Genomic DNA, 26,390 nt, shown 5'->3' on the forward strand with positions numbered 1-26,390 from the left:
AAAAAGATGATGACATCATTACGGGCCAATGGTCTAGCTACACCAAATTGCAGGTTTCCTCCAGAAGGTAGCATTTTCCCCTATTGGAAAAAAAATTAATAATAGAGATGGGAACACCACTCCCTTTTGCAACTCCCTGAGGTCAGATTCTCAAGATGGTGTCTGGAAGAATGGCCCAGAGGTAACTGGAAAGGAGGAGGGAGGGAGAGGGGTGGCCATAGCCCCTGAAGGTCACTGAAGGCACCACCTGGCCGTGTGAAGAGTCACCTTCAGACTGGATTCTCCCAGAGTCAGGCAAGTGGCCCCATCATTGCTGCTCTGGAAGGCCCCAAGAATGATGGTGGTGTCATTTTATTAACAATAGCATTCTTGGTGGCAGGAGTCACCCAATGGGCACCTTTACTTGCCTCGCTCTTCACAGTTTGGGCAACCACCTGCACTTGACACACTCCGGATGCCATGCTCAGCCTCTAAGAAGAATAAAGAGCTGCTTGATTCACGGCTCCGGAGAAGTCAACAAGGACCCATTCAGCCAGGAGTGTGGAGCTGGGTTGGGAACAGCCAGAGCCATGCCAAAGCTGCGGCCGGCCGACTGGTTCCTAATCCGTGCTAATGCCTGCCCCAGAAAATGTCATCGTACCTGAAGTCCCGGGGGGGCGGGGCTGGGATTCACCCAGAGTTTCTCAGAGTGCATTTCAGAATCACCTGAGAACCCACTTAAAATACAGATTCCTGGCCCCATTCTACATCTACTGGATGACAAGCCTCTGGGGCTAAGACGAGGGAATCTGCAATTTTAACAGACGCCCTGTAAATTCCACTAAAGCACACGCTACCACAGAGCGGCGCGTTAGCCATTTTACTTGCTGCCGCCAAAGAAATTCCTTGATCGGAACAAAGTTTCCAATACTTGACTTGTAAACACTTGTCATTCACATCTGCCTTCCCCTTCCATGTTCAGGAACACAGAGGAAGGAGTCAAAGCATATCCTATCCCACTCGGCTTTGCAGCTGTGGGTCACGGCAGAGGCGGCAGAGGCTCTATCTTGCCCTGTCTCTCCAGAGCAAAACGACACCCATCAGGAGGGACACACGAGCGAAAAGTAACCACCAAGGCCAGACACAGGGTTAAGAACAATCTGTTGCTCATTCAGTATAAAAATCTTTCTACCACCAAATCCACAGCCGCACTTGCGAACGATTAACAATAACACATAATATATGCGTACACGTCTATTTTAAGAATCAGAGAGGTCGAGCCAAAACCCAGTTACTAGAGACATCATAGTCTGGTTTAAATCAAGCAGTAGTTCAGTTTCATCTCCAGGGCATAAGTTTCTGACCTTGATTAAAAAGAAAATAATAAGTCAAAGAGAACTAGAGTCCCTCCCTTCCCAACTAGTGGCATAAGCCTGTCTCAAAAACAGCATTAGATCACAGGGGACAAAAGTGGCCTATGATTCAAAAAGACGGTTACACTTGAGCCTCGAACACACAAGGACATTGCCTCCCTGTGTTATTTCCAGTCCTGCCAATTAGCTCCCAGAGTCTCACACCAACCCACTTTCTTGCCCTTGGAACTTGACCCAGCGGACCCCATCGATGCACCAGAATTTGACTCTCTGAGCCCCAAACACTAACTGGAGAGCCACTGAGAGGCATGTGGCGCACTGAAGCTCGCAGAAGTAGATGATATCGTAGCCCAGAAAGAGAGCCGAGGGCTGGCTGGGGCGTGCGGGGAGGAGTAAATTTCTTTAAACTCTTTATCTACTTTCTGTTACCTGTCTCCGCAGGGGGATCCGTTTCGTCAGCTTGTGCACGGCTGGCTGGCTGCCAAAGTCTGGCTTCTTGGTCGTGGTCTTCATTCGGCACAAGATGACCGTCACCACCATACAGGCAATTAGGAAGACCCCTATGCAGTAAATGGCTATCTCCAGGTAGTCTGGGGAAGCCGTGATCTCCTTCTCTCTTACAGGAGCTGGAGTGGACACCACAGGGGAGGAACAGATAAGCAGGCCACAGAGTTAGGACACGGGGTTGATGACACATCCCGGACAGCTAAACGAATCACAAGGTGGTGACCATTCCCAACGACAGGCTTCCCATTGCCTCAGTGCTGCAGAATGGCATGGGCTATGGGCCTGCCCTGCACCGCTCCCAAATGAGGGTGAGTGACCAAGGGCTGCCCGCTGGACCACCAGGGCCCGAGCAGCCACTATTTCTAGCCGCAACGGGCCTCTGCAATCCAGTGATCGTCACGGACTGGCTGGCTCCAATACACGAAGGGCAGGCTACGGGGCCACATTCTGTCACACGTGTGGACAGAATAGGACAGTTATCCACACTTGTTAAAAAAAGAAAGAAAGAAAGAAAGAAACTGTCTTCCGAGGGGATCTCTGATGCAAAACAAATTAAAAATTCCTAAATATAAACAACGCCCACTTTCGCATGTGAACAGATGGAACGCCACTCCTATTTGGGTAAGCCCTTCCAAAGGAAGATGTGACGTGGTGGTTTCCCCCAGGTGAACACACGTCCGTACGAAATGAAATAAATATTCATCTAGTAGGCTGGCCCGGAAAGGTTTCAAATTTCTTAACACAATCCAGCATATTATTTAACTGAACAAATGAAAGCACTGAATTTAAAGACCGAATTGCCTTTGATACAGAATCATTACATCCATACCATGGAACGTTTCTAATATCCCTTAGTCAATTACCATTTAAGATTTGTGTTTTCTGGTTATATTGAGGTCACTACAACTTTTCTCTAAAAGAAAAAAGAGAAACGGTATGACGTGTGCATATCCATGGAATTACTTAAGGTAACACGTTCTTAGATCGACTTAAAATACTATCTGCTCCCTCCTCAGTCCTCAGTGGTCATGGAGCTACAAGCAGTGTATTTCCAAATGGTATTTTTCTTGAACTGCGTCCTTAGTTAATGTGCTAGTACTGTCAGGCAAATCGGTTAAGAAGGGCCAATTAGGCCCCTGTAGAATGCAGTACTACAAGTAAAAGCAAGCTCAAAGTAAAAGGCATCTCATTGTTTCAAAGCAAATATTCACAGAGCAGACTCAAAAGGCAAAATGGATGCAATGGTATTATTTAAAGCTTATCCATTTTAATCAGAAAAAAATACTTGCAAGATAGTCAAAACTCCCAGCAGCACAGCACAAAATGAAATGATCAATTTCTTTTTACTAGATATAAAAATAAGCATGCAGGTAGGCACTTTACTCTAGAAATAAGGAATTAGGAACTGGAGTGGAACATCATGAGCTAGCGAACCAGTCTAGGCAGCTTCACAAAGGAAATGACAGAGACAGATGCATCAAAGTAGACCGCGGTTGTCAGGAGAGGTTCGACTAGGACAGAGATGCTGGTCGAAGACCCAGACCACAGCAGCATGTAGCAACAGGGCTTCGCTGATGTTGATTTCTCCAAAGGGCGGAAATCACATCAAGCCCACGTCGGCGCGAGCATGCTTTGCAGGAAAAGCAAACGGAGGGTCCATTTCATTGCAACATGCAACAAAGCCACCGATTCCCGTGGTAGGTAACACACTGCTTCTGTACGTCCTACATGCCAGGGTGCTTCTCCCCAGGCACCCCAACGTACATCCCTCTATTCACGTATCATTGAAAAGAGAGAGTGGAACCATGTGATCAAAGTACATATGGGATTTTAGTGAAATGGAATTTGAAATGAGAAAAAATTACTTTGAATTTTACAAAGTAATTGCCATGTCTTCCTTCAGAGAACTGCGGATGGGTGAATTTATACATTGACTCACTGAAAATGTTAAGATCCCTTTGGGTTTTAAGGATGAAATGTCACTTGATCATAAATGTGAGTGTGGGATCTCATTGTAAGTGAATTTCCAAAGGCAACGTTCTTATCCCCGGGGGATAATTTTCAACATTTTGCAAAATCTTTACGCTGGGATAAAAGGGGCTGTTTCTGAGAACAGAAGCTGTGTTAATTTTATAGCAATCAACCCAGAAAGGGGAAAACCATGGAGAGGAAGAGCAGTATGTACCTGGAAGAACGGTCAGCCATGCAGAGTGAAAGGATATCCCAATAGAATTACCCGCCAAGCACGTATACTCCCCAGCATCCTCAAAAGTTACATTCCGGATATAGAGAACCTCAATCTCTTTGTCCGTGGTATTAACACCGGCGGCCTAGAAAACAGGGAGGCAAGAGAAAAGGCTAGACAACACAGGGATGACCGTGGAGGGGGCCGTGGAACCATGAGGCATCGCACCGGGGGGCTCCGGCAGGTGCTGGCCAGCAGAAGATTCCGATCGCAGCCCATCCACAAAGCCCACAACCGAGAAACACTGAGCGACACTGAGCAGCTCGCCGCCACAGGCCCGTCACCACACCGGCTTCACCACCTAGACATGCATGCAATCAGACGCATGGAAAAATCAACCCACAGAGATCCCTTCTCTTGGCCTTTGTGTTGCTTTGGATTGAGGGATGGTTTTCCAAAAGCATAAACACCCCAAAAGTCCCAGCTGGGTTCTGGTCCTGTTGGCTGCAGACTCCCACCTTGAGGAAGGGATGGTGCTATCTTGAATTTATTGCATTAGGGAGCAAAACCCTGGAGACGCGCCCAAGTGGACACCTGGCACGTCCTTCCGGCCCTGTGGGCACCAACCAGGGCGGGCTATTGTGTCTGATTTTCACGTGTCACCACTTTGACTACCGTTGGGTGAAAAAAAAAAAAACAAAAACAAAAACAAAGAAACAGAAGAAAGTACAATCTTGGTAGCAAAGACACTGCAGGGTTTTTTTTCCCTCAATATATACATTTGAGTGTGAGTTGTGACAGAGAACGGCAACGGCTGCCTTCAACAGCAGCTGCCTTCAACTGCGTCCACACCCATGAGATGGATTATGCTCCAATTTGGGACAGCAAGGTCAGGGACAGGATCTCCTAAGCACCCATTACGGGTAACCAAGGAGGTGATATTCTGTTGGAAAAATTATTGCGTGCCAATACTTCTCTACCAATTTGGGGCAGAAGGAGATAGGAATTCTGCTGATACGCCAATGTCCCAAATTCAACAGGCATGCCTGCGTGTGTTTAAAATGCTGATGGTGGACAGTCATGATGGGGAATGTGCAGCCCAAACAAGACAAGCCAGAAGGAACGACTTCAAAACTGGGTTGGGGGAGAGGGGGTGGAGGGTAATCTTTAGAAGAGATGAGAGCAAGCACTTTGAGCATCGTGGGCATTTTTCCATGGCTGCTGGCATCCTACCAGCTGCATCACCGAAGAAAGATGATTATGAATATACCAAGGCCACAGAGTCATCCTAGAAGCTGCCTGCAGTTTCCCAAAGCACCAAGTCTTTTCAGCTTCTACATCCAGACTTCTTTTTTTAAAAAAAACAAAAAACAAAAAAACACAAAACATTGTTACCTTGCTGTTTTGGCAGGACAGTGAGCCAGGCGGACTGGTTGGCCTGCCCTATATAATTGGAGACCTTACATATATACTCCCCAGCATCCGCCTCCGTCACATTGAACAGAGCCAGCACTTCTGCATTGGAACTATTAATCCCCGAGTGCTGGAACAGACACAGGAGAACAATATAACGGCCAACCAGGAAGGACTTTGCGCTGTCTAGGGTCCCACCACCAACACATCACCAAAAAAACTAACACAGAAAACAACTTCCATGAGGTCTAAGTGACTGCCTTAACGAGCTGAGTCATGGGCTTCGACCATGGAGAGGGAGGGAGGGGCGTGTGATCAAGACCAAGCAGAACAAACCCGAGGTTCCCCGGGCTGGTCATCTTTTTCCAGCTCTTCTGATCACTGGGATTCTCAGCTGGGGAGAATAGCTCACCGGTTGAGAGTTCTGAGTGGGGCTACCTATGGTTCTACGGGAAGACCGTTCTTTTCTAAGGACGATCTCTTTGAGCACCTACATGCAGGAGACGTGGTAGGCAGTGGCTAAGAAAAGTCTGTAGACTTAGCTGTTGCTTGCCATCACCATCCTGGAGAACAAGACAGACCTAAACATTAAAGAGACTGATGCTGGCTCCACTGGGGACTTTCAAAGAGCCAAATATGAAAAGCAAGGAGAAAGTTTCCTTGTTCAACATTTCACTTGTGCAAAACCATTTTCTAAAGTTGATTGTTGGGGCGCCTGGGTGGCTCAGTGGGTTAAAGCCTCTGCCTTTGGCTCAGGTCATGATCCCAGGGTCCTGGGATCGAGCCCCGCATCAGGCTCTCTGCTTAGTAGGAAGCCTGCTTCCTCCTCTCTCTCTGCCTGCCTCTCTGCCTACTTGTGATCTCTGTCTGTCAAATAAATAAATAAAATCTTTAAAAAATAAAAAATAAAGAAATAAAGTTTATTGTCTAAGCCACAGGTGAATGAGTTTCCTTTAGCCCTCTTCTGAAAATAAAACGTGAATTGCTTCGGACAGACGGCTACGCCAATTCGATCCTAACGTCGTATTAAGAGATGGGAGACATCAGCATCACGGTAAGTGCTGGTACCTTGCCTCGAGTTTACAGAGCTCGCTCAATGCACGCCGTCCCGTGGACTCTGCTAGAGGAGGCGGCATCGCGACCCCCCCTTTTATGGACATGCAGCTAAGCCTCAATGCCCTGTCGGCGATCTCGGGGCCGATAAATAGCTGAATTATTCCGGCTCCCACTCGAATAGCCCTTCCTCCCCACCCCACCCCGCCCCCAGTTCCCTTATGCAATTTTACTAGCGAGTCTAATAATCTGCTAATCCCCTAACACACTCTCCCCCTGGCCAGTCAAATGGGAGAATCGTCATCTCCCAGATCCAACAGGAAATCGGAAAACCCGCCCTGACGTCCATGACGGAGACCCCTGCGGGTCCCTTGAGATTCAGAAAGTCCTCACCTTCAGCACCTTGAGGTAAGGCAGCCCGTCGGGCCCGTATTTGCTGCCGTTCTTTTCTACGTGTTTGATCCACTGAATGTGGGGCTGGGCGTCGCTGTACACTTTGCAGACGAACTCGACGTCACCTCCCACCACGGTGGAGGCGTTGGCCGGCAGTCCAGCTTGGAGGATGGGCCGGTGTGGTGATCGCTCTGCGGGGCAGGGAGGGAGACGAATAAGTAAGTTGTGTTGTCCAGAAGGCTGTTCCTGAACACAAGCCTTAAAGGCCTCAAGTCTGCTGGCTGACTCCTTTGAAATAACACCGCCACCCAATGTATAACAAAACCGACTTCAAAGGAGACTGCTAGAGCACGACCCTTGTAAAAAGAATACTTACTTAGGAAACACACAGAAGAACTTCTGATATCTCAAGTTATGGGTTGTCTGTGGCCACTCACCAAACAAGGGGAAAGGTTTTACTTTGACAATGGAAAAGACAAACGGCAGGGGGACAGGGGCCTCTTCACTTGTCCCCCTTGGGATAATATCGAGACTCACTTTGACCATAAGCTTAAGGTCACTGGCAAGGGACAAGCCCAAGGTCACCTAAAACACCAAAATGGCTCCTGTACTCAGTGTCTCCCAAAACATCTCTAAGGCGCTCTGAGAAGACTGTTTCTTGTTTGGAAAGAAAAACCGAAAGCACGAGTTCAAGGTGATGAACAGACTGGATGAACAACGGGTTTCCTCTTTTCACTGTGGACTTCACCCCTTTTAGTCACCATCCACCCCTTCGTTTTCTCGATATATACTGAGTGTTACCATCTGCCCAATGCTAGATGCACAAGAAGACATTCCTTATTCAGACGTGGCACCGAAAGAAACACAAACAGACCCCAGTCCCCCAATCCCGGCGACGTTCTAGGCCATGTTTAAGGAAGCCCCATAGAGGGCATGTTAGCAATCACTTCCCACCCTCACGTGCCTTGCCGCTCTTTCGAAGCAAAAAGTTCTCAACAGAAGACACCCCTCGTCTTACACCTGCAAAAGTCCCTCTCCAGTTTCAAGGGGGTCTCTATAGAAATCCTGTAGTTCAAGGTCCATGAGAAACTGCACACAAGTATCCTTAAGAAACTGGTAACCGAGCAGCCCACTGCATGATCCCGTCCACAAAGGCTCTAGAATCACAAGCTGACTGCCATCTTCCTACACGGCAGTTTGGTCAAGGGTAACACATACCCAATCGCCCATCCAGCCATCCACAAACCTATCAGCCCACCCCCACCTTACCTGCACGTAAGCCTATCTTACCTTACCTGCAAGCCAGCCTATCTGTCTCCCCGCACTACAGAGGCCACTGCCTTTAACCCCCAGCTTAAGAAATGGCCGAGGATAGGAAGAGATCCCAGCCAACCCAACACACCAAACATGTCTCTACCCTGTACCTGAGTGTCCCCGTGTGCTGGACTGGAAACAGCAAATTACAATGATCGATATTGAAACCCTTCTATATTTGGGCCTTAAAATAGTATTTGGTGGAATTTGTTGGACACAAACCAAACCACATGTAAATTGATTTTACTGCACAAGCCTGTTGGTCTTTAAAAACTTTTAAAAAAAGGAAAAAAAAAGAAAGAAATGCTAGTGGGTTACTCTTAGCACATTTCATTCCAGAATCTCCCATCACTTCAGAGACACCTACACTTTCACATTAAAAAGATAAGGATTTGAGTCTCCAAAGAAGTCATTCATTTGCGGGACATTACCCTGGAGGCTGAACAAAGAACCCAGAAAGCCTACTTTTGCGGGCAGAAAATCTCAAATCTATGATCTCTTCATGACCACAGATGACCAGAAACATGACCGGAAGCCTCACCCTTTGGCGGACATGCCATCTCTGCACTGGGCCACGGCAAGCCCAGTGTGGCACCCGGCCTGGAGCCCGCACGGGCAAGGCTGGTTTAATCCCAGTGAGCCCCATCCACGAGAGGAGAACAGAGTCAAGTGTACACACACACACACACACACACACACACACACACACACACACTCTGTCCTCACCAGGCCTCCTCCCATGACGCCTTGTGGGAGGGGTATCTGTCCTCTGGGTTAGACACTGCCAGCCAAGCTCACAAAACCCCTTCTTCACACATAACCTCATATTGAGGTAGTTTGCCCTTTCCCGCAGAGAAGTGCATTTTAGGTGCCCTTTCGTTCCCTGGCTCGGTTTTCCAGTTTTGCGTGCCTGTGTTTGTGTGTTTCGAGATAAATATTTACAATGGACCTAAATATTTATTCTTAGAAACAAAGGCCCTATAAAACCTTAAATGTCATAGGCCAGATCAACTGAATTTCAAACCAAGTTCTCCTTCTTAAACATACTTGTTTCCAATAAATCGTTTCACAAGCAAACACTGTGCATGTAATACCAAATAACGATGCCCTGGGAACAATGAGTGCTTTCATAAGGCCGGCATCTCTGGCCTGCGCCAGCCCTCAGCAGGGAATGTAGTCCCTGGGACAGCACTGGCAGGGCCCACGCCAGAGACGCAGCCTTGTTCACTTGTGGTCAGCGCGCTGCCGCGTTCCACTTATTAAGTTATTCCATTGCTATCCGGACTATTTCCACCAAGGGGGTGGGGGGCGGGGAGTCCTTGCAATGGTTTAATATTATTGCGTTTGCAAATTACAGGGCAACAAAAGTTGCCGCTTGCAGTCCTGAATGTATCCTTTCACATTTTCTCACCTTATACAAAATAACCTCTCAACCAGCCCCGCGTCCCTCCGCCCTTTCTCACTTTTGGTACAGAAACTGCAAGTCGGGATCGCTCTGTAATCGAAACCTTACACCGTCTTCCAAAACTTATTACAGCGGCCTTCAGTATAAAATGAAACCTTAGAGAATGTTATTTAAAATGTTTTTAAAAAGTCAGTAGGCCTCATGTTTCGTTTCTCCACATCAGGCTTTGATTTCCTTTGCAACCTTATTCTCTGCCCTTAAACAAGTCTGAGACCAGGCCCCAAACATCTTGGAAGAGGTCCCGGGATGCCAGGATCTGCACAGAGCTATGCCTCTTCTCAAAACCTTCAGCGATCACTCTTTCCTGGTGTCTGTCAGACCCAAAAGAGCAGTGATCAGCAGCAAGGGGATGACAGAAGTTCCAGCTTCTGAAACACGGGGGGGGGGGGGGCAGGGTGCGGGCAGTAGCTCCCGCAGAAAGGGGACTTCCGTGGACAGCGCCCCAGGGGCCCCGGAACAGGGCAGTGATGGTGGGCACGAAGACCCCCCCCCCAAAGGCTAACATGCTCTCCCCAGAACCTCACCAGGCCCCGGGCAGAGCAAACCCCTCAGGTTTCCAACGCTTGGGGCAACAGGCTGATACAAAAAGAAGTCGTCGATGAATGATCTCTCGGTTACGCACTAACACTCAGAGCTGGCCCATCTCTCTATGTGATAACAAAAAAATGACAGCCTCTACCAGGAAGGTTTTACGGTTTTAGGCAAGGTTCTCTTACTGCGTGTTTAACTCTCAGATCTTACAGAAAACAGACTTTTCTCTTTCCAGGGGCAGTGACATAAATAGAAGGAAAAACAGAAAGGCTGACAAGCAGCTCAACCCCTGCGTCCTTCCTGTGATGTTTTAAAGATACATTCTGAGCGCAGCGGGCGGCAGGCGGGCGGGGTGCGGACCCGAACCCGGTCGCGCGCCTTGAAAGGAGCAGCTCTCCGGCCCCTGTGCGAATTCCAGCTTGAGACAGAAGGGAACGAAGCCCAGGGTGTGCGGTGACTGCCGGCGGGGTAGTTGGCTGCCCGGCTGGAATGAGGTTCCGCCAAACAGATGCGTAGTAAACACAGACTGAAGTGCTTTACAAAATACGTTCTCTCCCCCGTGGGTTCACTCGCTCTCACTCCCTTTGGTCAGGAGCTCCAAGCCAGTCCACGCTCCCCAAGTGGAAGGCCCAGGTGCTCCGAGTCTGAATTTCGAGACTGACCCTCTTGGGTCCTGCTCTGACGCTGGGGGCCACAACCAGAAAAAGCAGGAGGAAAACAGCCTGCTTCGTTCCAAGAGGTAATTATTGAGAAAGAGAAAATACCTGAGTGACAAAGAATAAATCTTTGTTAATTGACCACTGAAACTTTATAACATGCCAGTCCTCCTCTGGACATAATAATACGCTTGGCTCATAAGAGATCTACAACTTCAGCTCTGACATAGCAAAGGCCATAAAAAATGTCCACAGAGCAGACAGGCCTCATGCCTACAGGCTCGGTAAACACGCATCCCGGGGATCAGAAGGAGACCAGGTTCTTAAATTACACCTATAAATTAATCAAGCCCAGAGTTGCAGGTTTCCCAGCACACACTAGTCTCCTGAGTATTTCTCCCCCAAAAGTTCAGCAGCCCTTGTCACAAAGAACCATTTCAAAGCTGTTCTCTGGGCAGCAAAACACCCAGAGACTTGAATCACGCCGAGTGGCCAATATTGATCTGGAAACAGCAGGTCTCCTGCTCTGGGGCACCCATTCATGTAAAGAGCGTAGAGAACCTTGCCTGCTCTGTCCTTAAATTGAAATCAAAATTTAATTACCCTTCCTCTAAAATGGTAGTTTCTTAGCAACTCCAAGGTGTTCAATAGGGAAAGAACGTTCTACCCGATTTGGAGGACAAGTGAAAACAACAGAGAATTCTTTCTCTAAAGCCCAGCCTCGATTGATTTTCTAAAGAGCAGGTAGTAGTTGCTTTTGCTGCATAAAAAAACGCACTAACCCAGTTAGCAAGAGGCGATCAAAGCCCTCTGAAGTCCGAGGAGCCCAATAACCTGCCAGAGACCTCGCGCTAATTACAATTAGTAGAACGAGTTCATTGCCTTGTCAAGCCTCTACCTGATACACTCCACACACACGGGACAGATCGAGTTGGGCTCTGAGTTTTGTTTTCCCTACATTTTCTCCAGCCTCTAGGGATGGGCACAAAAGAAGGTCAGAACAAAAAGGGTCCGTAGAACTGATCTCTTTTATTAAGAGTCCGAGTACCAGGAGCGGGCATTCCGACTTGTCATCTTCTAGAACAGATGGAGTGACCTGGGGTACTGAGCACCTGGAATAACTTAAAAAAAAAAAAGGAAAAATGCCTTTTTGTAGAAGGTCACTGGTGTGTTGCTCTCTGTCCTGAGCTCAGCTGAGCCTCATTTTCCCCCTGCCTGGACATCCGACCCTGAAAGTCTTGCAGAACTGGGCAGGGTGGGGATCCAGCTTCCTCTAAAACATACACAATTTTCCTACAGAGAGAGCAAAAATGTCTGCAGACCAGGCCTGTCTGGGGAAAGCCACGGTGTCTTCCCTCCAGCGCCGAAGTCCCTCAGTGACTTAGGGAGGCTGCACCATGCGAAATGCTAGAAGCAAAACACCACTAATTCCTTTGTACTTGCTCGATGAGGTGGAGAACGGGGCGAAGTGCTGGCTGTGGTCGGGCGGCCTGGGAAGACCAAAGCAGGTGGAGGCAAAGTGCCTTCCCTAATTAATGTCATTGACTGTATTATGTGGCTGGGGGCTGAGTGGCTTCTACCAGCTGGGTGTCAATTTAGGTCTTCTTGGGCAAATTACCAGAGCAGAGCTGTGTGTTATTCACACCCCCAAATGTTTACGATACCCTGAGCTCTGTGCCTTTAAAAGTTAAACCAGAACTGAAGACTCTTAGGTGACCACAAAGTTATGTCCAAGAGAGGGTCAAAAAGGTCTTTCCTCTGGTTAAAGAGAGATGTGGCTTCAGGACGAAGGAAAGTTCTGGGGACAGATGGTGGTGATCATTGCAGAACCATGTAAATGTATATTTCATGCCACTAAACTGCACATTCAAAATTGACCAAAATGGGACATTCTGTTACATATGCTTTGCCGCCATTTTTTTTTAAATGGAGACACAGCAAAGGTGACTCTATCTCAGAGCGAACAAGATCTATTTCTAGGGTCACGGAAAACCTGCCTTCTCAATTAGTTAAGTGTATTTACCTTGCCCAGTTTACTGAGAGCTCTTCTCTGTTCTGACACAAAGACTCCGCACAGGGGCCCTCCCTGTCTTGTGCTTGGTTTTCACGCTGATGTAAAACTCAGACGTCAGTCTCCCCGCGCTCGCTCCAGTGGCGCTGGGGTAAACACAGCTGAGAGCGGTCATGCTGGGAGCCACGTCCCAGAGCCTCAGCACCCTGCTACTTGCCACAGGGGGTGCGACATCTCTCAGGAATGTAAGATTATCAGCTGGTGTCTGCATAGCTGGGTTCCCTCCATGGGAAGAACATGCTGGAGATGTTTTTCCAAAGTCCCAGAATGAAACATACCTTCCTGCTGAACTCCAGATCAGAATGACTTCTCTCAAACGACCTGCAGAGAAGCTAAAAATCACATCACTGGGGAGTCCCCACAGATAGCAGTACTCAAAATGGAGCTCTTTAGGTTGGAGATGTTTCACTGACATCCAAGGGGATCCAGTGAGTCCGGCTCTAGAAATCCAGCCCAGAAAAAGAGTCACCCAGGCAGCCAACTATGGTGTGCACAAAGCTTGCCTCTTTTGAAACTGCCTAAACACCCACCCAGAGGGAAATGATTAAATAAACTATCTGAGATCCAGAAGAGCACAGGGGTCACGAATAAGAAGGAAATCGACAACACGTACAGATGTGGGAAGAGGTCTACAAAAATAATGTTCACAGGTTAATCAACTTCCACCATGAAAAGGCCTTCGCCCTAGAGGAAGTCTAGAAAAATCGACCACACCAAACTCTTCGATGCTTTATTTTGCTCCTGGGGTGATTCAAGCAGAAGGAAAAGCTTTCAGCCCATCTGAGCAAACAAGAAATGCCTCCCTTTGGTGCAAACAACATGAGAAGTTAAAGGATAAAACCTCATTTGTTTTCTTAGAGGCAAACTCAGAACTGAACACAGAACTCTTCTCAATACCCCTTGCTGTCAGCGTTGCCTACAGAGAAGAGTCCAGATAGTTACCCAGCTCGCGAGAGGCACCATTTCTCACTGTCTGAGCCAGCTGGGAAGCCTCAAGCCAGCCTGCAGACCAGCGTCACCCTTCCCCCCAACACCGTGGAACATTCACTGATGGTTTCACACCCAGAGTGGTTTTGTTTCTATTGGCCAAATGCAAAATGCAAAGGACTTCAGCCCCAGTCCTGAGTGCACACTGAACCCAATAAAATGAGGACTTTCTTGGGGTGCCCGGGTGGCTCAGTTAAGTGTCCAGCTCTTGATTTCGGCCAGGTGATGATCTCAGGGTCAGAGGACTGAGCCCCATTTGGGGTTCCCTGCTAGGCATGGAGGCTTCGTTAGATTCTCACTCTCTGGGGTGCCTGGGTGGCTCAGTCAGTTACGTGTCTGCCTTTGGCTCAGGTTATGATCCCAGGGTCCTGGGGTCGAGCACCGTGTTGGGCACCTTGCTCAGGAGGAGAGTCTGCTTCTCTCCCTCCTCCTGCTCATGCTCTCTCTCTCTCTCACTCTCTCACTCTTTCAAATAAATAAAAGGGACTTTCTTTGTCAAAGAAAGCACCACAGCCAAATGATCCTTCTAGAATAATATCCAACACCTGTCTTGCGAAATACCACTTTCCAGCTGACGTGAGGGGAAACAGGTCCGGCACATAATCTGACCTGTTAATTTGTACACTTCTTTGTGATGGAAAGGATTCCTACAGGAATCCTTGCGTGAGAGAACCCTCTGAGGGGGAGGCTCTGGGAGAAAGAAAGAAAAAGTCGTTCTATCAAGATCCAGAAATCTCCATCCCTATCTATCATCATCTCACTGTGGCAGCTTTGGGGTCTTCTGTGCTGTGATGTTAGAACTCTGACAGGATCTCTCAGTCAACTGGGTACCACCCCCATTCTAAGGGCGGCGTCACCCATAAAGGCATAAAGGCTCGGGTGAAGGTATCATTTGAAACGGGAAGAAAGCTCACAGCATTTCTGTATTGACGTTTTAATGACAGCTGACCTAATACTTCCCAACCAAGATCTTTTGGTTATAAAGGGGACTGACATCAGGCAACTCTGAAAAGCACTCGCTTCAGAACTTGCCATGTTAAGAACCACAAACTCCAAATATAAAGTCACAGGTCAGGGATGGCCTGAGTGGCTCAGTCAGTGAAGCGCCTGCCTTCAGTCCATGATCCAGGGGTCCTGGGACCAAGCCCCATGTCGGGTTCCCTGCTCCATGTGGAGTCTGCTTCTCGCTCTCCCTCTGCCCCTCCCCATCCCCTACTCATGCGCACGCTCTCTCTCTCTCTCTCTTTTGCTCTCTCAAATAAATAAATAAAATCTTTAAAAAAGAAAAGAAAGTCATGATTAAACTGCTTTTCCTCTATTTTTCCAATTCAGCGCACTGACGGAGCGGTTATGAAGTTCTAGCCCATTCCTGGGCACTGCGATTGCTAGCAGTGCACTTAGATCCTCATGCCAAGACCACTCGACCACGCTTGGACAGCAGCAGCTTTCTCCCCACCCCCTGCCCCGACCTATCCTACCACCAGGTGTAGGGAAGAGACAGTCTTTGTACAAAAAGCCGTAAGATCGTAACTCATCTGTGACACTTCTACATCCTCTTTGCCCACACCATAGACTCAATGCCAAAGATGAGACAAGAGATCAGGTATTAGCCTAGCCTTCTCCCCAGCCACCTCGGCCGGGACCCCTGCCAGAATCGAAAGCAATCAATAAAGCTTCCTTCCTCAGCTGTGGGGCAGAGGGCAACTGATGGCTTGCAGAGAACACGGCAAAAACGCTGACGCTGCGAAGTCCTAACGTGCCCCATCCATGCTGGCCTGTGCCTGCTCCAGCCTCAGGAGCCAGCACATGAGATACCACCTGCCCACGGACCTGAAGGAAGGACTTCTGGCTGGTCCTGGTCCTGCAGGAGAGCACTCATTTACAGGTTGGTACCTTCAGGGTGCCGGGGCTACCCACTGACCGGCTCTCACCCCCTGGAATCCCTGTTGTGAAACAGGTATAAAAATCCTCTCTGCAGTAACCCAAAGCTCATTTAAACAGTAGATCAAAGGGAAGTTTTGAAATCTCTGTCCTGGAGGAAAGAGGACGGGCCACTCCTTTACCCAGGGTTGTGCCGAGTGCACATGGCTCAGCCTGGCCATCCAAGAAGAGCTGGGGGACCACCTAATTTGAGTGACTAACCCTCAAGCACATGGTTCTATTATTTAGAAGCATCGACCCCCACCACCTCACCACCCCCTGCATCCGGACAACGGGACAAGGTCACTGCCCCCCGCTTTATAGACAAGGGACCCGAGGCTCAGAGGTTCCGCGCCTTCCAAGGCCACAGCACTGCCCAAGCTGGAAATGGAACATGAACCCCTCCACCACGTAATTCCCACACGAACCTCCAGAGTCGCTTCCAGAAGGCATGAAGTCCCATGAGGGCAGACACAGTAGCATCGGTTGGGAAGAAAATGGGGAAATGGCTCCAGGAGCCACAGAAGAGAGCAGCAACATGACTTCGCGTCCTACTCAACCCTGCCCACGTTCCAGGATCCTACAGTAACTACGCAAGCCTACTTACGAAGGCACTGGCTGTGACCTATGACCAAGCGTGGCACCCCAAGCCGCTATCAACAAGGGGCTTCCTATCTCCCCCGGGAAGGACTTCACCACCCCAGAGCTGGCACACGGGACCTGCATCAGGGAAAACACACCGAGTCTTAAACCCAGACCAAGAAAAGGAAGGAATTAGCTGGCAGCAAGAAGATGAAGATGGAAAATCAGAGGGGGCCTGGCCAGGAAGCCTCTAGGTCAAGATGACTCCAGTTTAGAACTGCCAGGGGCTCTGTGAGGCTGAGGCTGGTGGACACCAGGGAAATGCACAAGGGCGGCAACTGCTGGACATGAGAGTCAAGCGTTCAAGGCGTTAGAATCTGTGGACGCACGGATTCATGTAGTTCAATGTTACCTACTACAACAGCCACCCCTCATCAGACAGAGAAACAAAAGATTTGTCTAGAAGCCCCGGGATGATAGACATGAGGACAGAGAGGGATCTTCCCTGAGGAGAACGATCAGGAACGATCCCAATTTTTGACAGTTTCAGTAAGAACCCAACCAGTTAATTAATGAGGCCACCACTTCTTCATTTACCTAAATGTTACTTTTTTCCAAGTCCCCCTTCTGCTCAGGGACCACACTGGAGGCTTTGTCTTCCCCGGACAGAGGCTACCCGAAGCAGTAAACAATTTACGAAATTTCTCCTTCTCCCACTGGGGATGGGTGCCAGGCGTCGGCCCCGCAGCCAGGCTTATCGGGCCGTCAGTGCTGGGATAAAAGACGCTTCATTCCTCCTGAACACACACCGGAGGGGGGTTGAGCGCCAGGACAGATTCCTTCGTGCTTTCAGGCTCCGTCCCATCATGTCCGGAGCCCAGTTAGAGGAGATTTATGTCAAGGGCTCGTCGACAGCACCCCGGCGCTCTGCCGCTGAGCAAGTCAGGACTGGTGAGGAGCCTGAGCGACCCCCACCCAGCCAGAGGCCTGCGTGCCCGCTGACTGGCTCCCAACCACTGAGACCCCGTCTGGCGCCTACACTTCTTGTCCTGGGGGGAGACAAATCTCTAGAAAGTCAGACTGATCGAGGACAAGGCATGGCCGGCCCAGCAAATCCAGAGGCACCGCTTCCAACCTCCCCTGCACCCTACCCTGCAAATACCCACCACCAGGTGAAAAGCTCAAAACTTATATCATGGTCTCTGGGATTCCAGAATTGGGACACCCAAAGGGAGAAAAAGTTCATAAATCAAAGTCAAAGAGTCTCTATGAATGAGGAGGGCCAACTGGTCCATTAAACACATTCTCTCTCTCTCTTTCTCTCCCTCTCTCTCTCTCTCACTTTGTTGTTTGGAACACAGAGTGGGGGTTTTCAGAATTTTGCAGCGGTCCCTGCTGCTCCACACCACGGGACACCTAAAACCAAGACCTCCATGTGCAGTGCCGGACGGAGCATTAATCATGGTTTCCAGAACAGCCAGATGGAGCCCCGGGCTCCGGAGGTTTTTTAAGTCCTTGGCAAATAAATCCCTCACCAACCCCCAACACCCCAAACCTGATGTTCCTCAACTATCAGTGGGGTGAGGGGTGAGGGTGGAAGAAAGCCTCAGGAACTCGGGGCTCGCAAACACGCCATGATCCTCTTCTGTGACTGGATCGGTCCTGGGACGGCCCTGACAACTGGATTAACCGAAGGGGTAAACCCAGCAGGACGTGAACGGCAGCCCCTGGCCCCTTCCATTGGTCCCATTATGGCACTCAGTTTATTTAATAAAACTTCTGATGGAGTCTAATAAAAGCTATTAAAAATGCCTTCTAGAGGCACCTGGGTAGCTCAGTTGGTTAAGCATTTGCCTTTGGCTCAGGTAATGATCCTGGGGACCTGGGATCGGGCCCCGCATCAGGCTCCCCACTCAATCTGCTTCTCCCTCTCCCTCTATTCTCTCTCATGCCCTCCCTCTCTCTCTCAACTAAATAAAATCTTTTAAAAAAATATATAAAAATAAATAAAATGCCTTCTAACTCTCCAGAGAGTCCAGGTTTGAAGGGAGAAAACCAGCATTTGGGGCTTCTGGGTGGCTCAGAAGCCTCTGCCTTCGGCTCAGGTCATGATCCCAGGGTCCTGAGATCGAGCCCCTTATCGGGCTCTTCACTCAGTGGGGAGCCTGCTTCCTCCTCTCTCTCTCTGACTGCCTCTCTGCCTACTTATGATCTTTGTCTGTCAAATAAATAAATAAAATCTTTAAAAAAAAAAAAAAGAAAACCAGCATTTATTGCTGGCCACCTGATGCCAATTTGGTTTTGGGTTTTGCTTTTTTTTTAATCTTTGAACCCAAACAGATTCTCATAACAACTATAGTGGGTTGAACTGAACACCCCCCCACCACCACCAAAAAAAGGTAAGTCCATGTTCTCACCCCTGGAACCTGTGAATGTGACTCTATTTGGAAACGAGGTCTTTCTAATTAAGGATCTTGAGATGAGACCATCCTGGATGGAGGGCACACCCTCAATCCAGTGACACATGTCCCTGTAGGAGACACACAGAGGGAGATCTGAGACGCAGAGAGGAAAGCCGTGGAATGACAGAGGTCGAGATGGAAGTGACATGTCCACAAGCCGAGGGCGGCCAGCAGCAGCTGGGGAGAAAAGCGTGAACCAGATGCCCCTTCAGTCTGCAGAAGGAACCAACCCCGCTGACACCCTGACTTCAAACATCTGGCTTCTAGAACGGAGACGGAATCAACCTCCGTTGTCTTAACCCATCCCAGTTTGCCCTCACTTGTCACAGCAGCCCCCAGGAGACAAACCCCGCCATCACAGGAATGAGCTAAATACCAACATTCCAACTCCCCCGGTGAGGCCAGAAGGGCTCAGGAAAGGCGAAGGGACTTGTCGCCATTCGCTCGGGAAACCCAAGGTCACGGGATGTGTCCCAGGTTGTGGCTTCTTGGTGGCAGAGCCATCAGAACCCAGAGCCTTGGCCTCGTTTCACTAATGAACAAGGGCCAAGACTCGCCACCTCCCGAAGCCAGCCCTCTGAGGGGAGCCTGGTTTAGGAGAGTCACAATTACCGGGATGTGGAGCTTCGCGCTAATTTTCCCTCGCCAGTAAATGGCTGAAAAGTAATGGTGTCAATTTTAATGAGGATCAAGCGAGGCTCCTAAAGGGCTGCCATACACCAGAGCATTTCCCTCGCACACAATGGCTGGCTGTTTAATTCCAGAACACAAGAATGTCACTTAAATTACACGGCTTTTACATTAAAGTGCTTATGGGAATGCCTTCCCGAGGAAGAATTTCAATAAAAAGATCTTGCCCATTTTGATACTTCGCAGTATCTGAACCCCAAACCTATGTATCATAGCAACAAAAATAAACTCTCGAGGAACGTGAGCAAGGACAGGACTTCACTTTCACTGGGGAAGTCTCCGATGTTCTGGGAGATGCAGCTATAGCTGGGAAGCTTGTTATCACGGGGCGGTGTATTACGCTCAGACTGTGGGCCACCAGAAAATCGGTGTTCAAGCCCGAATCCCTTCTGCTGCCACTTGCTGAGATGTTCAGAACGCCCGCCTGCCAACCCCGTAAGTCTGCATGAGACTCTCGAGCCGACTCAATTCTTATTTTATTAGTGCTTCTCAAAGCAATTACCGGGGTTTTGAGCAAAGATGACAGTATTTCACACCTCCATCTTTCCTGAAAATGTCTTATACTCCACTGACTTTTGGCTTCTATTTATAAAGAAGGTTCAAGGCTTGGAAAATTATTAAGGGTTGAGCTTTAATGGATATTCCCAACCAGCATTGTGTCATTATTGGCCCCCGTCTGGCTGGGCAATCTCCCAAATTTGTGACATAATCAGGCCTTTCTCTGCATTACTCCATACGCTCTATGCTCCCTCTACATTACACCACTGAATCATACGCTCTTTTCAACAAGACTGATTGCCAGGGGATTAACATTAGACAGCACAATTCCATTATTCAGCAGCCCAATTCAAATCCAGCCCTAAACTGTAAGAGAGACGGCAGAGGGCTTCACAGAGATGAGCTGCCAGAAAGCTCAAAGAAGAGGTGGGGTGAGGGGCTTTGAATGTTTTACATAACAACTCAACCCAAAACCTGCTAGGAGCTGAGGTGGCCCAGCCGACTCCAGATTCCTGGACTCCAGATTCCTGGACTCCAGATTCCTGGACGGGTCCCCAGCCAATCCCAGCGAGCCATGTGGGGGGGGGGGGGTGACGATGACCCGCGCAAAGCCAGAATCCCTGGGGACTGCTACAACATGACTATCTTATTCACACAATCAATTACTTTGTTTCAAAATTAACTATTGAAGAATTTCTAGCCCCAAATCTTTCTTTCCTTAAATAGAAACGCTCTCATGTCAAATTCAGGCGATGTGAGGCCCAATGTGAACTCATGTTGTGTGCTTAATCAACAGATTTATGGCCCATCGATGCCAAAATAAATGTTCACCATTCTCTTCTCATGTTTGTGTTACTTCTTTTGGTTTGATCTGTAAAATACCTGTGCGTAGTGATTCCCACTAAGAAACCTTCCCCAATATCTCTGTGAGCAAAGAAACTCAGTCTTTTAGGAATGTCCAGGGGATCTACATTATGTAAAAGCTACCAAATTTGACGTTGTTATAACAAAGATAAAGCGTCACAAATACTTTTTTCACTGAATTTTAACACATGCTCAGAAATAAATACTACCTCATGCTTTCAAAGGCAGAGCTTCTTATGGATTTAATTTAAGGCAACCTGATAAAAAATCAAAATGGTTTTGTTCAATTTGCAGTTAGTCTCAAACTTCAATGAACCAAAATCTAGGTAATTTGGTTAATCAAGCTTTTGGAAGGTGTTTTCATGGTTCTTTGGGCAATTCAAATCACTATGGAGCCTCTCTTCAGAGAGTTTATAGCTTCTTAAAGGAGAAGAAATGGCCACACATGAAATAATACTAGGGACACATGTACAGGAAATGATGGAGGAAAGCCGTTGTTCATAGACATGAAGGGTGGGCATGGTCTGTGGAGTTACATAGGGTCACCTTAAGGCAAAATCCATCAGGGAGAGCCTGGAGTTGAGCCCCTTAGCTGAAGCTGGCAATCCGCAAGAGAAGGGCGAACTGGTTAGCTGACCCTCAGCCAGGACTCAAGGTCAGGCGGTGAGCCTGAGAGTCCAGGTAGACGACAAGACAGAGAAAAGATGGATCGTACAAAGGATCCAAAGATCTTAGGCCACCATCCCTGCTGCAATGAGACCCAACCTCGGCATCTCCAATCCTCCCACGGGACAGAGAAACCCTCTTTCCTTATCAGTTACAACACAACCCACCACAATAGGCAAGATGGGACAAAATCTGAGTTCCAGGACATCAGGCTACTTGGTCTTAAGATATTTAATTAAAATGCCCTATCTATCTGAGCACTTAGATATTTACAAGCCCATATACACAGTTCCCTTTCCACAGAAGGAATCATTTCTAGGAACAAACGCTGAGCCTACAATCTCGAATGACTTTCACTTGGGCGCCTTGACCCTGACCTGCCCCAGCCAGCTATCAGCTCAGTCATACTGATACCTTTTCCTTTACTCTTTTGCAGGCAATACCACACAATACAATACAATACAACAGCCCTTTTTTGATTGTGCTTCCTCTCTTTTAAAAGCAAAGGTCTAAGGGCTCCTGGGTGGCTCAGTCAGTTAAACATCCAACTCTTGATTTCAGCTCAGGTCATGATCTCAGGGTCATGGGATAGAGCCCCATGTTGGGCTCCACGCTCAGTGTGGAGTCTGCTCAAGATTCTCTCTCTCCCTCTCCCTCTGCCCCTCCCCACCCCCTGCACTTGCTCTTGTTCTCCCTCTAAAACAAAGAAATCTTTAAAAGTTCTCTTAGAGCATATCTGTGCCCCTTCCCTGAACACACCAACATTCTCCAGAATGTTATTTTCATTGTCTATGTCCATCCATTTTCAGCTTCCAGAATGTCAGCACCTTTCACACTATATCCATTTTCCACAAGACGCGAGGGAACCAAGAGGATCACACAAAATACATAAAGCATGGCTCCTCGGGAAACAGAACACGGTCATCTGACAAAAGAATCCTTCTCTAACGACAGCATGTGTTGAGGAAGAAGGAAATGGACCAACTCTCCTTAAACCATGGGAAAGAAACAAGATTCACTTTCACGATGTCACAGGAGTCAAGCTGGTGTACAGCTGCCCCTTTGGGAGAAGCAAACTCACCAACAACATCGAGGTGGTACGTGTGATTGATGGAGCCATACTCATTCTCTACCACACAGGTGTAATTTCCTTTGTCGGACGGGACCACACTCTCCATAATAAGGCTCCAGTGCTGGTTTCGCACCTGAAAAGATCAAAGTAAAGGTGCTTATTTAACATGCTTAGCACAGAATACTAGATACTTCGCTTTCTTGATCTAAAAAGCAGTTGGGGGAGACAAGGAAAGTAGAGAACTATCTCCTGAATTCTACATTTCCCTCACACAAAGGACTCAGAATGGAGACAAGTGAAAACAATCATTGTCATTAAGGTGAATGTCTCACAAGGGGATATAGACACGTTCAGATATGCAAGTGTGCGGACTGGGTCTCTCGCGGTCATGGTTTGACGGTTCCTCCAGGAGCTGCCAAATGGCCGGGGGAGCCTGCCCTTTAGCCTGCGACCCTACCAGTGCCCCAGAGCAGAGGCTGAAAGGTTGCTCATCCAATAGGAACCCTCAGGCCCCAGGGCACCCATGGACCACTTAGGGCCAGCACCAATGACCACTTACTGTATGCCAGTCACTGCTCTGAGCACTCCATCCGGCCTTAGCTAAGGTGAATCTCTCAAGAAGCCCACAAGCTACATTCTGTATTGTTCTGGAACCTTCCAGTTTCTTTTCCCACGGCCCTCAGAGGCTGTCTGGAAGCCGCCAGAAGTTTCAACTGGGAACACAGGTCTGCCCCTCCCATCTCTGGCAGTGGTCGAATGGATGCTACATATTCCTGAGAGACACACTCAGAATTCCAAATATGGGAGCAATGAATCCTCAGGAAACCTAAGCTGCATATCCATCTGCTTACAGACTCCTTGAGACTTTTTCAAAGATAAGCAGCACATGTGACAATAAGGTATTGGGACTGCCACCCATAGTTCTGTCAACACGCAAACAGGCTAGACTCTGACATTCCCACCTTGCTTTTAAAATATTTCCACCGACTCAAACTTTCAGGCAAGCATGACTTTTCCTCACTAAGACCGAAATGCAGATTTTCTCTTGCAGGCTCAAGGCTCTACCCTTTCTCTCCAAATCCAAATCATGTTGTAAAGGTATTTTGGACAAGGCACTCTAAAGACATGGCGAGGAGAAAATCAAAAAGTAAATTAAAAGCCTGGGCCCTACCAGTCTTAACGATGATTTCGGGAATTTCAACTGACCTTCTGAATGATTCCCTGAACACTGCAAGTGTTTTCTGCCTTAATCACATAAAAACCGATAATACCAGCCGAGCCTCTGCAAGCACATGAGTGAGTCAAGGAACTAGAGAATAAAGAAACTCATCTCATGAACTCTCCATTATAAAAACGGGAGGGCAGAGCAGCTGTCCACTTCGAAAAGCAGCACCCACAGAAGTAAGAGGTTACCGGAGCCCGTTACCCCCCAACCCATGTCGTGTCACAGGCTGAGCTCTGTTGTGAGCTGCTGTCACAGACAGCAGCGACCGATGCTGGTTCAAGAACGAGACCACTGCTCGTCACGCACAGTCTCATGAAGGATCACGGGGGTAAGGGCTGGACTCTTCTTCACCGAGGACGATCAGTGAAATGAGAGTGAGTTCTGGGCAGACAGTCCCTTTGCTCAAGCTGCTGTCCTCTCACCAGCTCCCCTGTACAACCCTGGACTGTTTCCATCTCCTGTCATGGAGCTGATGAGGGAACATTCATTCTCGGTGTCACAGGCTAAGAGTCTGGTGGTAAAATGAACCTGAAGGCATCAGACCCCAGTGGAGAGAGTGTGTCCCCTCCAATGGCAAAGACCTCCCTCCTGCTCTCGGCTGGGCCGTACGTAGGCTTCTAGGAGAACCCAAGCAAGAGGGGAGGTCTCCTCTCAGGAGGGATAAGCCTTCTATGCAGTGTGTAGAGGGAACACCAAGAAGAAGAAGCGGTTGCTAATTCTCTACTGAAATCCTGGCCCCCCATGGGTGTCACCCTGGAGCCGTGTGTTGAAGAGCATGGGAGACTCAGAAACTAACTCCTTCAGATGGGCCCACACAGAGACCCTCCCTCTCCCCAAGCTCTCAGTGGTATCAGAAATAGGACTTTCCTGGGCTCTGAAGGACTAATCACACAGAGGGTAACTTGGGGATGAAGCCACAGGGCCTAACGTCACCAAGCCACGTAATCCAACATTCAGCTCTGCTGTAAATATTCTGTTCTTTGAGCCCCTGCTCAAATGTCATGCCCATAAGCCCTTAATCATGACTAGTGCCTGTCTCTGGACCCCGTCCAAACTGTCAATGTCTTTCTTGCGCCTGGATCCAGATTTGGCACATGGCACATTCCAAATGGAGCTGAACCTGAACTGCACGGGGAGGGCATCATCTGCCTCTGCCCAAGACATTAAATCTTGGCATAGGCAGCTCGGCATACCACTGCCGTGTTTAACCCCAGGGCATATGGTCAGACCCAGGCTCTTGTCGGGGCGATGGCATTCCACGTAAAACCCCTCGTCGACAGCCTGTGCTCCCCGAAGTGTTTCCTTCCTGGAGATGCACTACAAATATTAATAAGTTAACATTTATAAAACGCTTTCACAATGAGAAACCCACTTACCAAACAAGGTGCTTCTGCCCTGCCCGAGACCTTGGTACTCAGTCAATACCGCCCCATGCAGTGCTGTTAATATTTATTTTCTTACACCACTGCTCCAGTATTTGATTCCTTGACATACCACCAATCCCAAATTTTATGAGCTGTGGCACTTTCCAAATGGACGCCCTTAGAAGCTGCCAACAGTGGGAACGTTTGACACTCTCCTAGGGGATATCCTACCATTAATTAGTGGTTGCTTAATGACAAGCTGGGGGAGGACAAACAGTAACTCTATCAAGATGGGGGGCAAAGACACAAAGACTTTTGTGTTTCTTTTCTAAGCACTCCTCTTCCATACCCCGATTCAGGGTCAACCTAAAGACACTGACCTTCCAACAAAAATGTCAGATGTCCTCTTTGTGGGTTTTTTTATATACCTCATCTTTTTAGTGCTACCATTCTTCTGCCAGTTAGAGCAAATGCACATCTTTGCTTTCACAGAAGAGGGAATGTAAATACCCAATAAACATATGAAAAGATGCTTAACCTTATTAACAATCAAGGAAATGCAAATTAAAACAATAATGAGACCCTGTTATTCACCTGCTGATTAACAAAAATTAGGAAGAGCCACATCACTGAGTACCTGTCACTGAGTACTTAGCGAGGGTGGAGGGCAAAAGAGGCTCAAACTGAGAACAGAAACATAGAGAAAAACCTTTCTGTGCAATAATTTGGCAGGGCCTATTAAAATCAGCAACCCATTCTTTTTCTTTTTATCCAGTTAATTCCACTGCTAGCAATGAGACCTAACCAGAAAACAGCAGGATGACTTCAAGGCACATGAACAAGACTGAGGTTTCCAGCACCGTTTGTAAGGGCAAAAATGAATCCACCAGGAAGAAAATCATTACTAAAATATACTTTGTCCTATATGAACTAACAGACAGTTAATTCATTGCAACAAAATAACACACAGTCATTAAAAAGAAAGAGGTATTCTTACGTTCAGACCTGGTAAGATACTATGAACAGTTACTGATAAACGGGGGGGGGGGGGGGGGGGGGGGGGGGGAGAAAAAAAATATATATAATGGGGGGTTGTCGGGAAAAAAAAAACACGCCGCCC

General features: G+C 48.3%; 1 protein-coding gene across 3 annotated transcripts in view; it reads right to left on the reverse strand.

Annotated features, from left to right (window-relative positions):
• Positions 1-26,390, reverse strand: part of LOC111144712 (fibroblast growth factor receptor 2) — a 98,429-nt gene that overhangs the window by 30,353 nt on the left and 41,686 nt on the right. For 2 of the 3 annotated variants that reach the window (XM_022499149.1, XM_022499147.1), the window contains 4 exons: positions 22,691-22,814; positions 6,904-7,094; positions 4,045-4,189; positions 1,782-1,978 (listed from right to left, as the gene is read on the reverse strand). In XM_022499149.1, the coding sequence (XP_022354857.1) occupies positions 1,782-1,978; positions 4,045-4,189; positions 6,904-7,094; positions 22,691-22,814 (657 nt within the window). The remainder of the gene's footprint in view (positions 1-1,781; positions 1,979-4,044; positions 4,190-6,903; positions 7,095-22,690; positions 22,815-26,390) is intronic. The other variant, XM_022499148.1, reaches the window with a different exon arrangement.

The sequence above is a fragment of the Enhydra lutris genome, unplaced genomic scaffold (assembly GCF_002288905.1).
Source record: "Enhydra lutris kenyoni isolate GAN:26980312 unplaced genomic scaffold, ASM228890v2 scaffoldscaffold12, whole genome shotgun sequence".
NCBI classification, from domain to species: domain Eukaryota; kingdom Metazoa; phylum Chordata; class Mammalia; order Carnivora; family Mustelidae; genus Enhydra; species Enhydra lutris.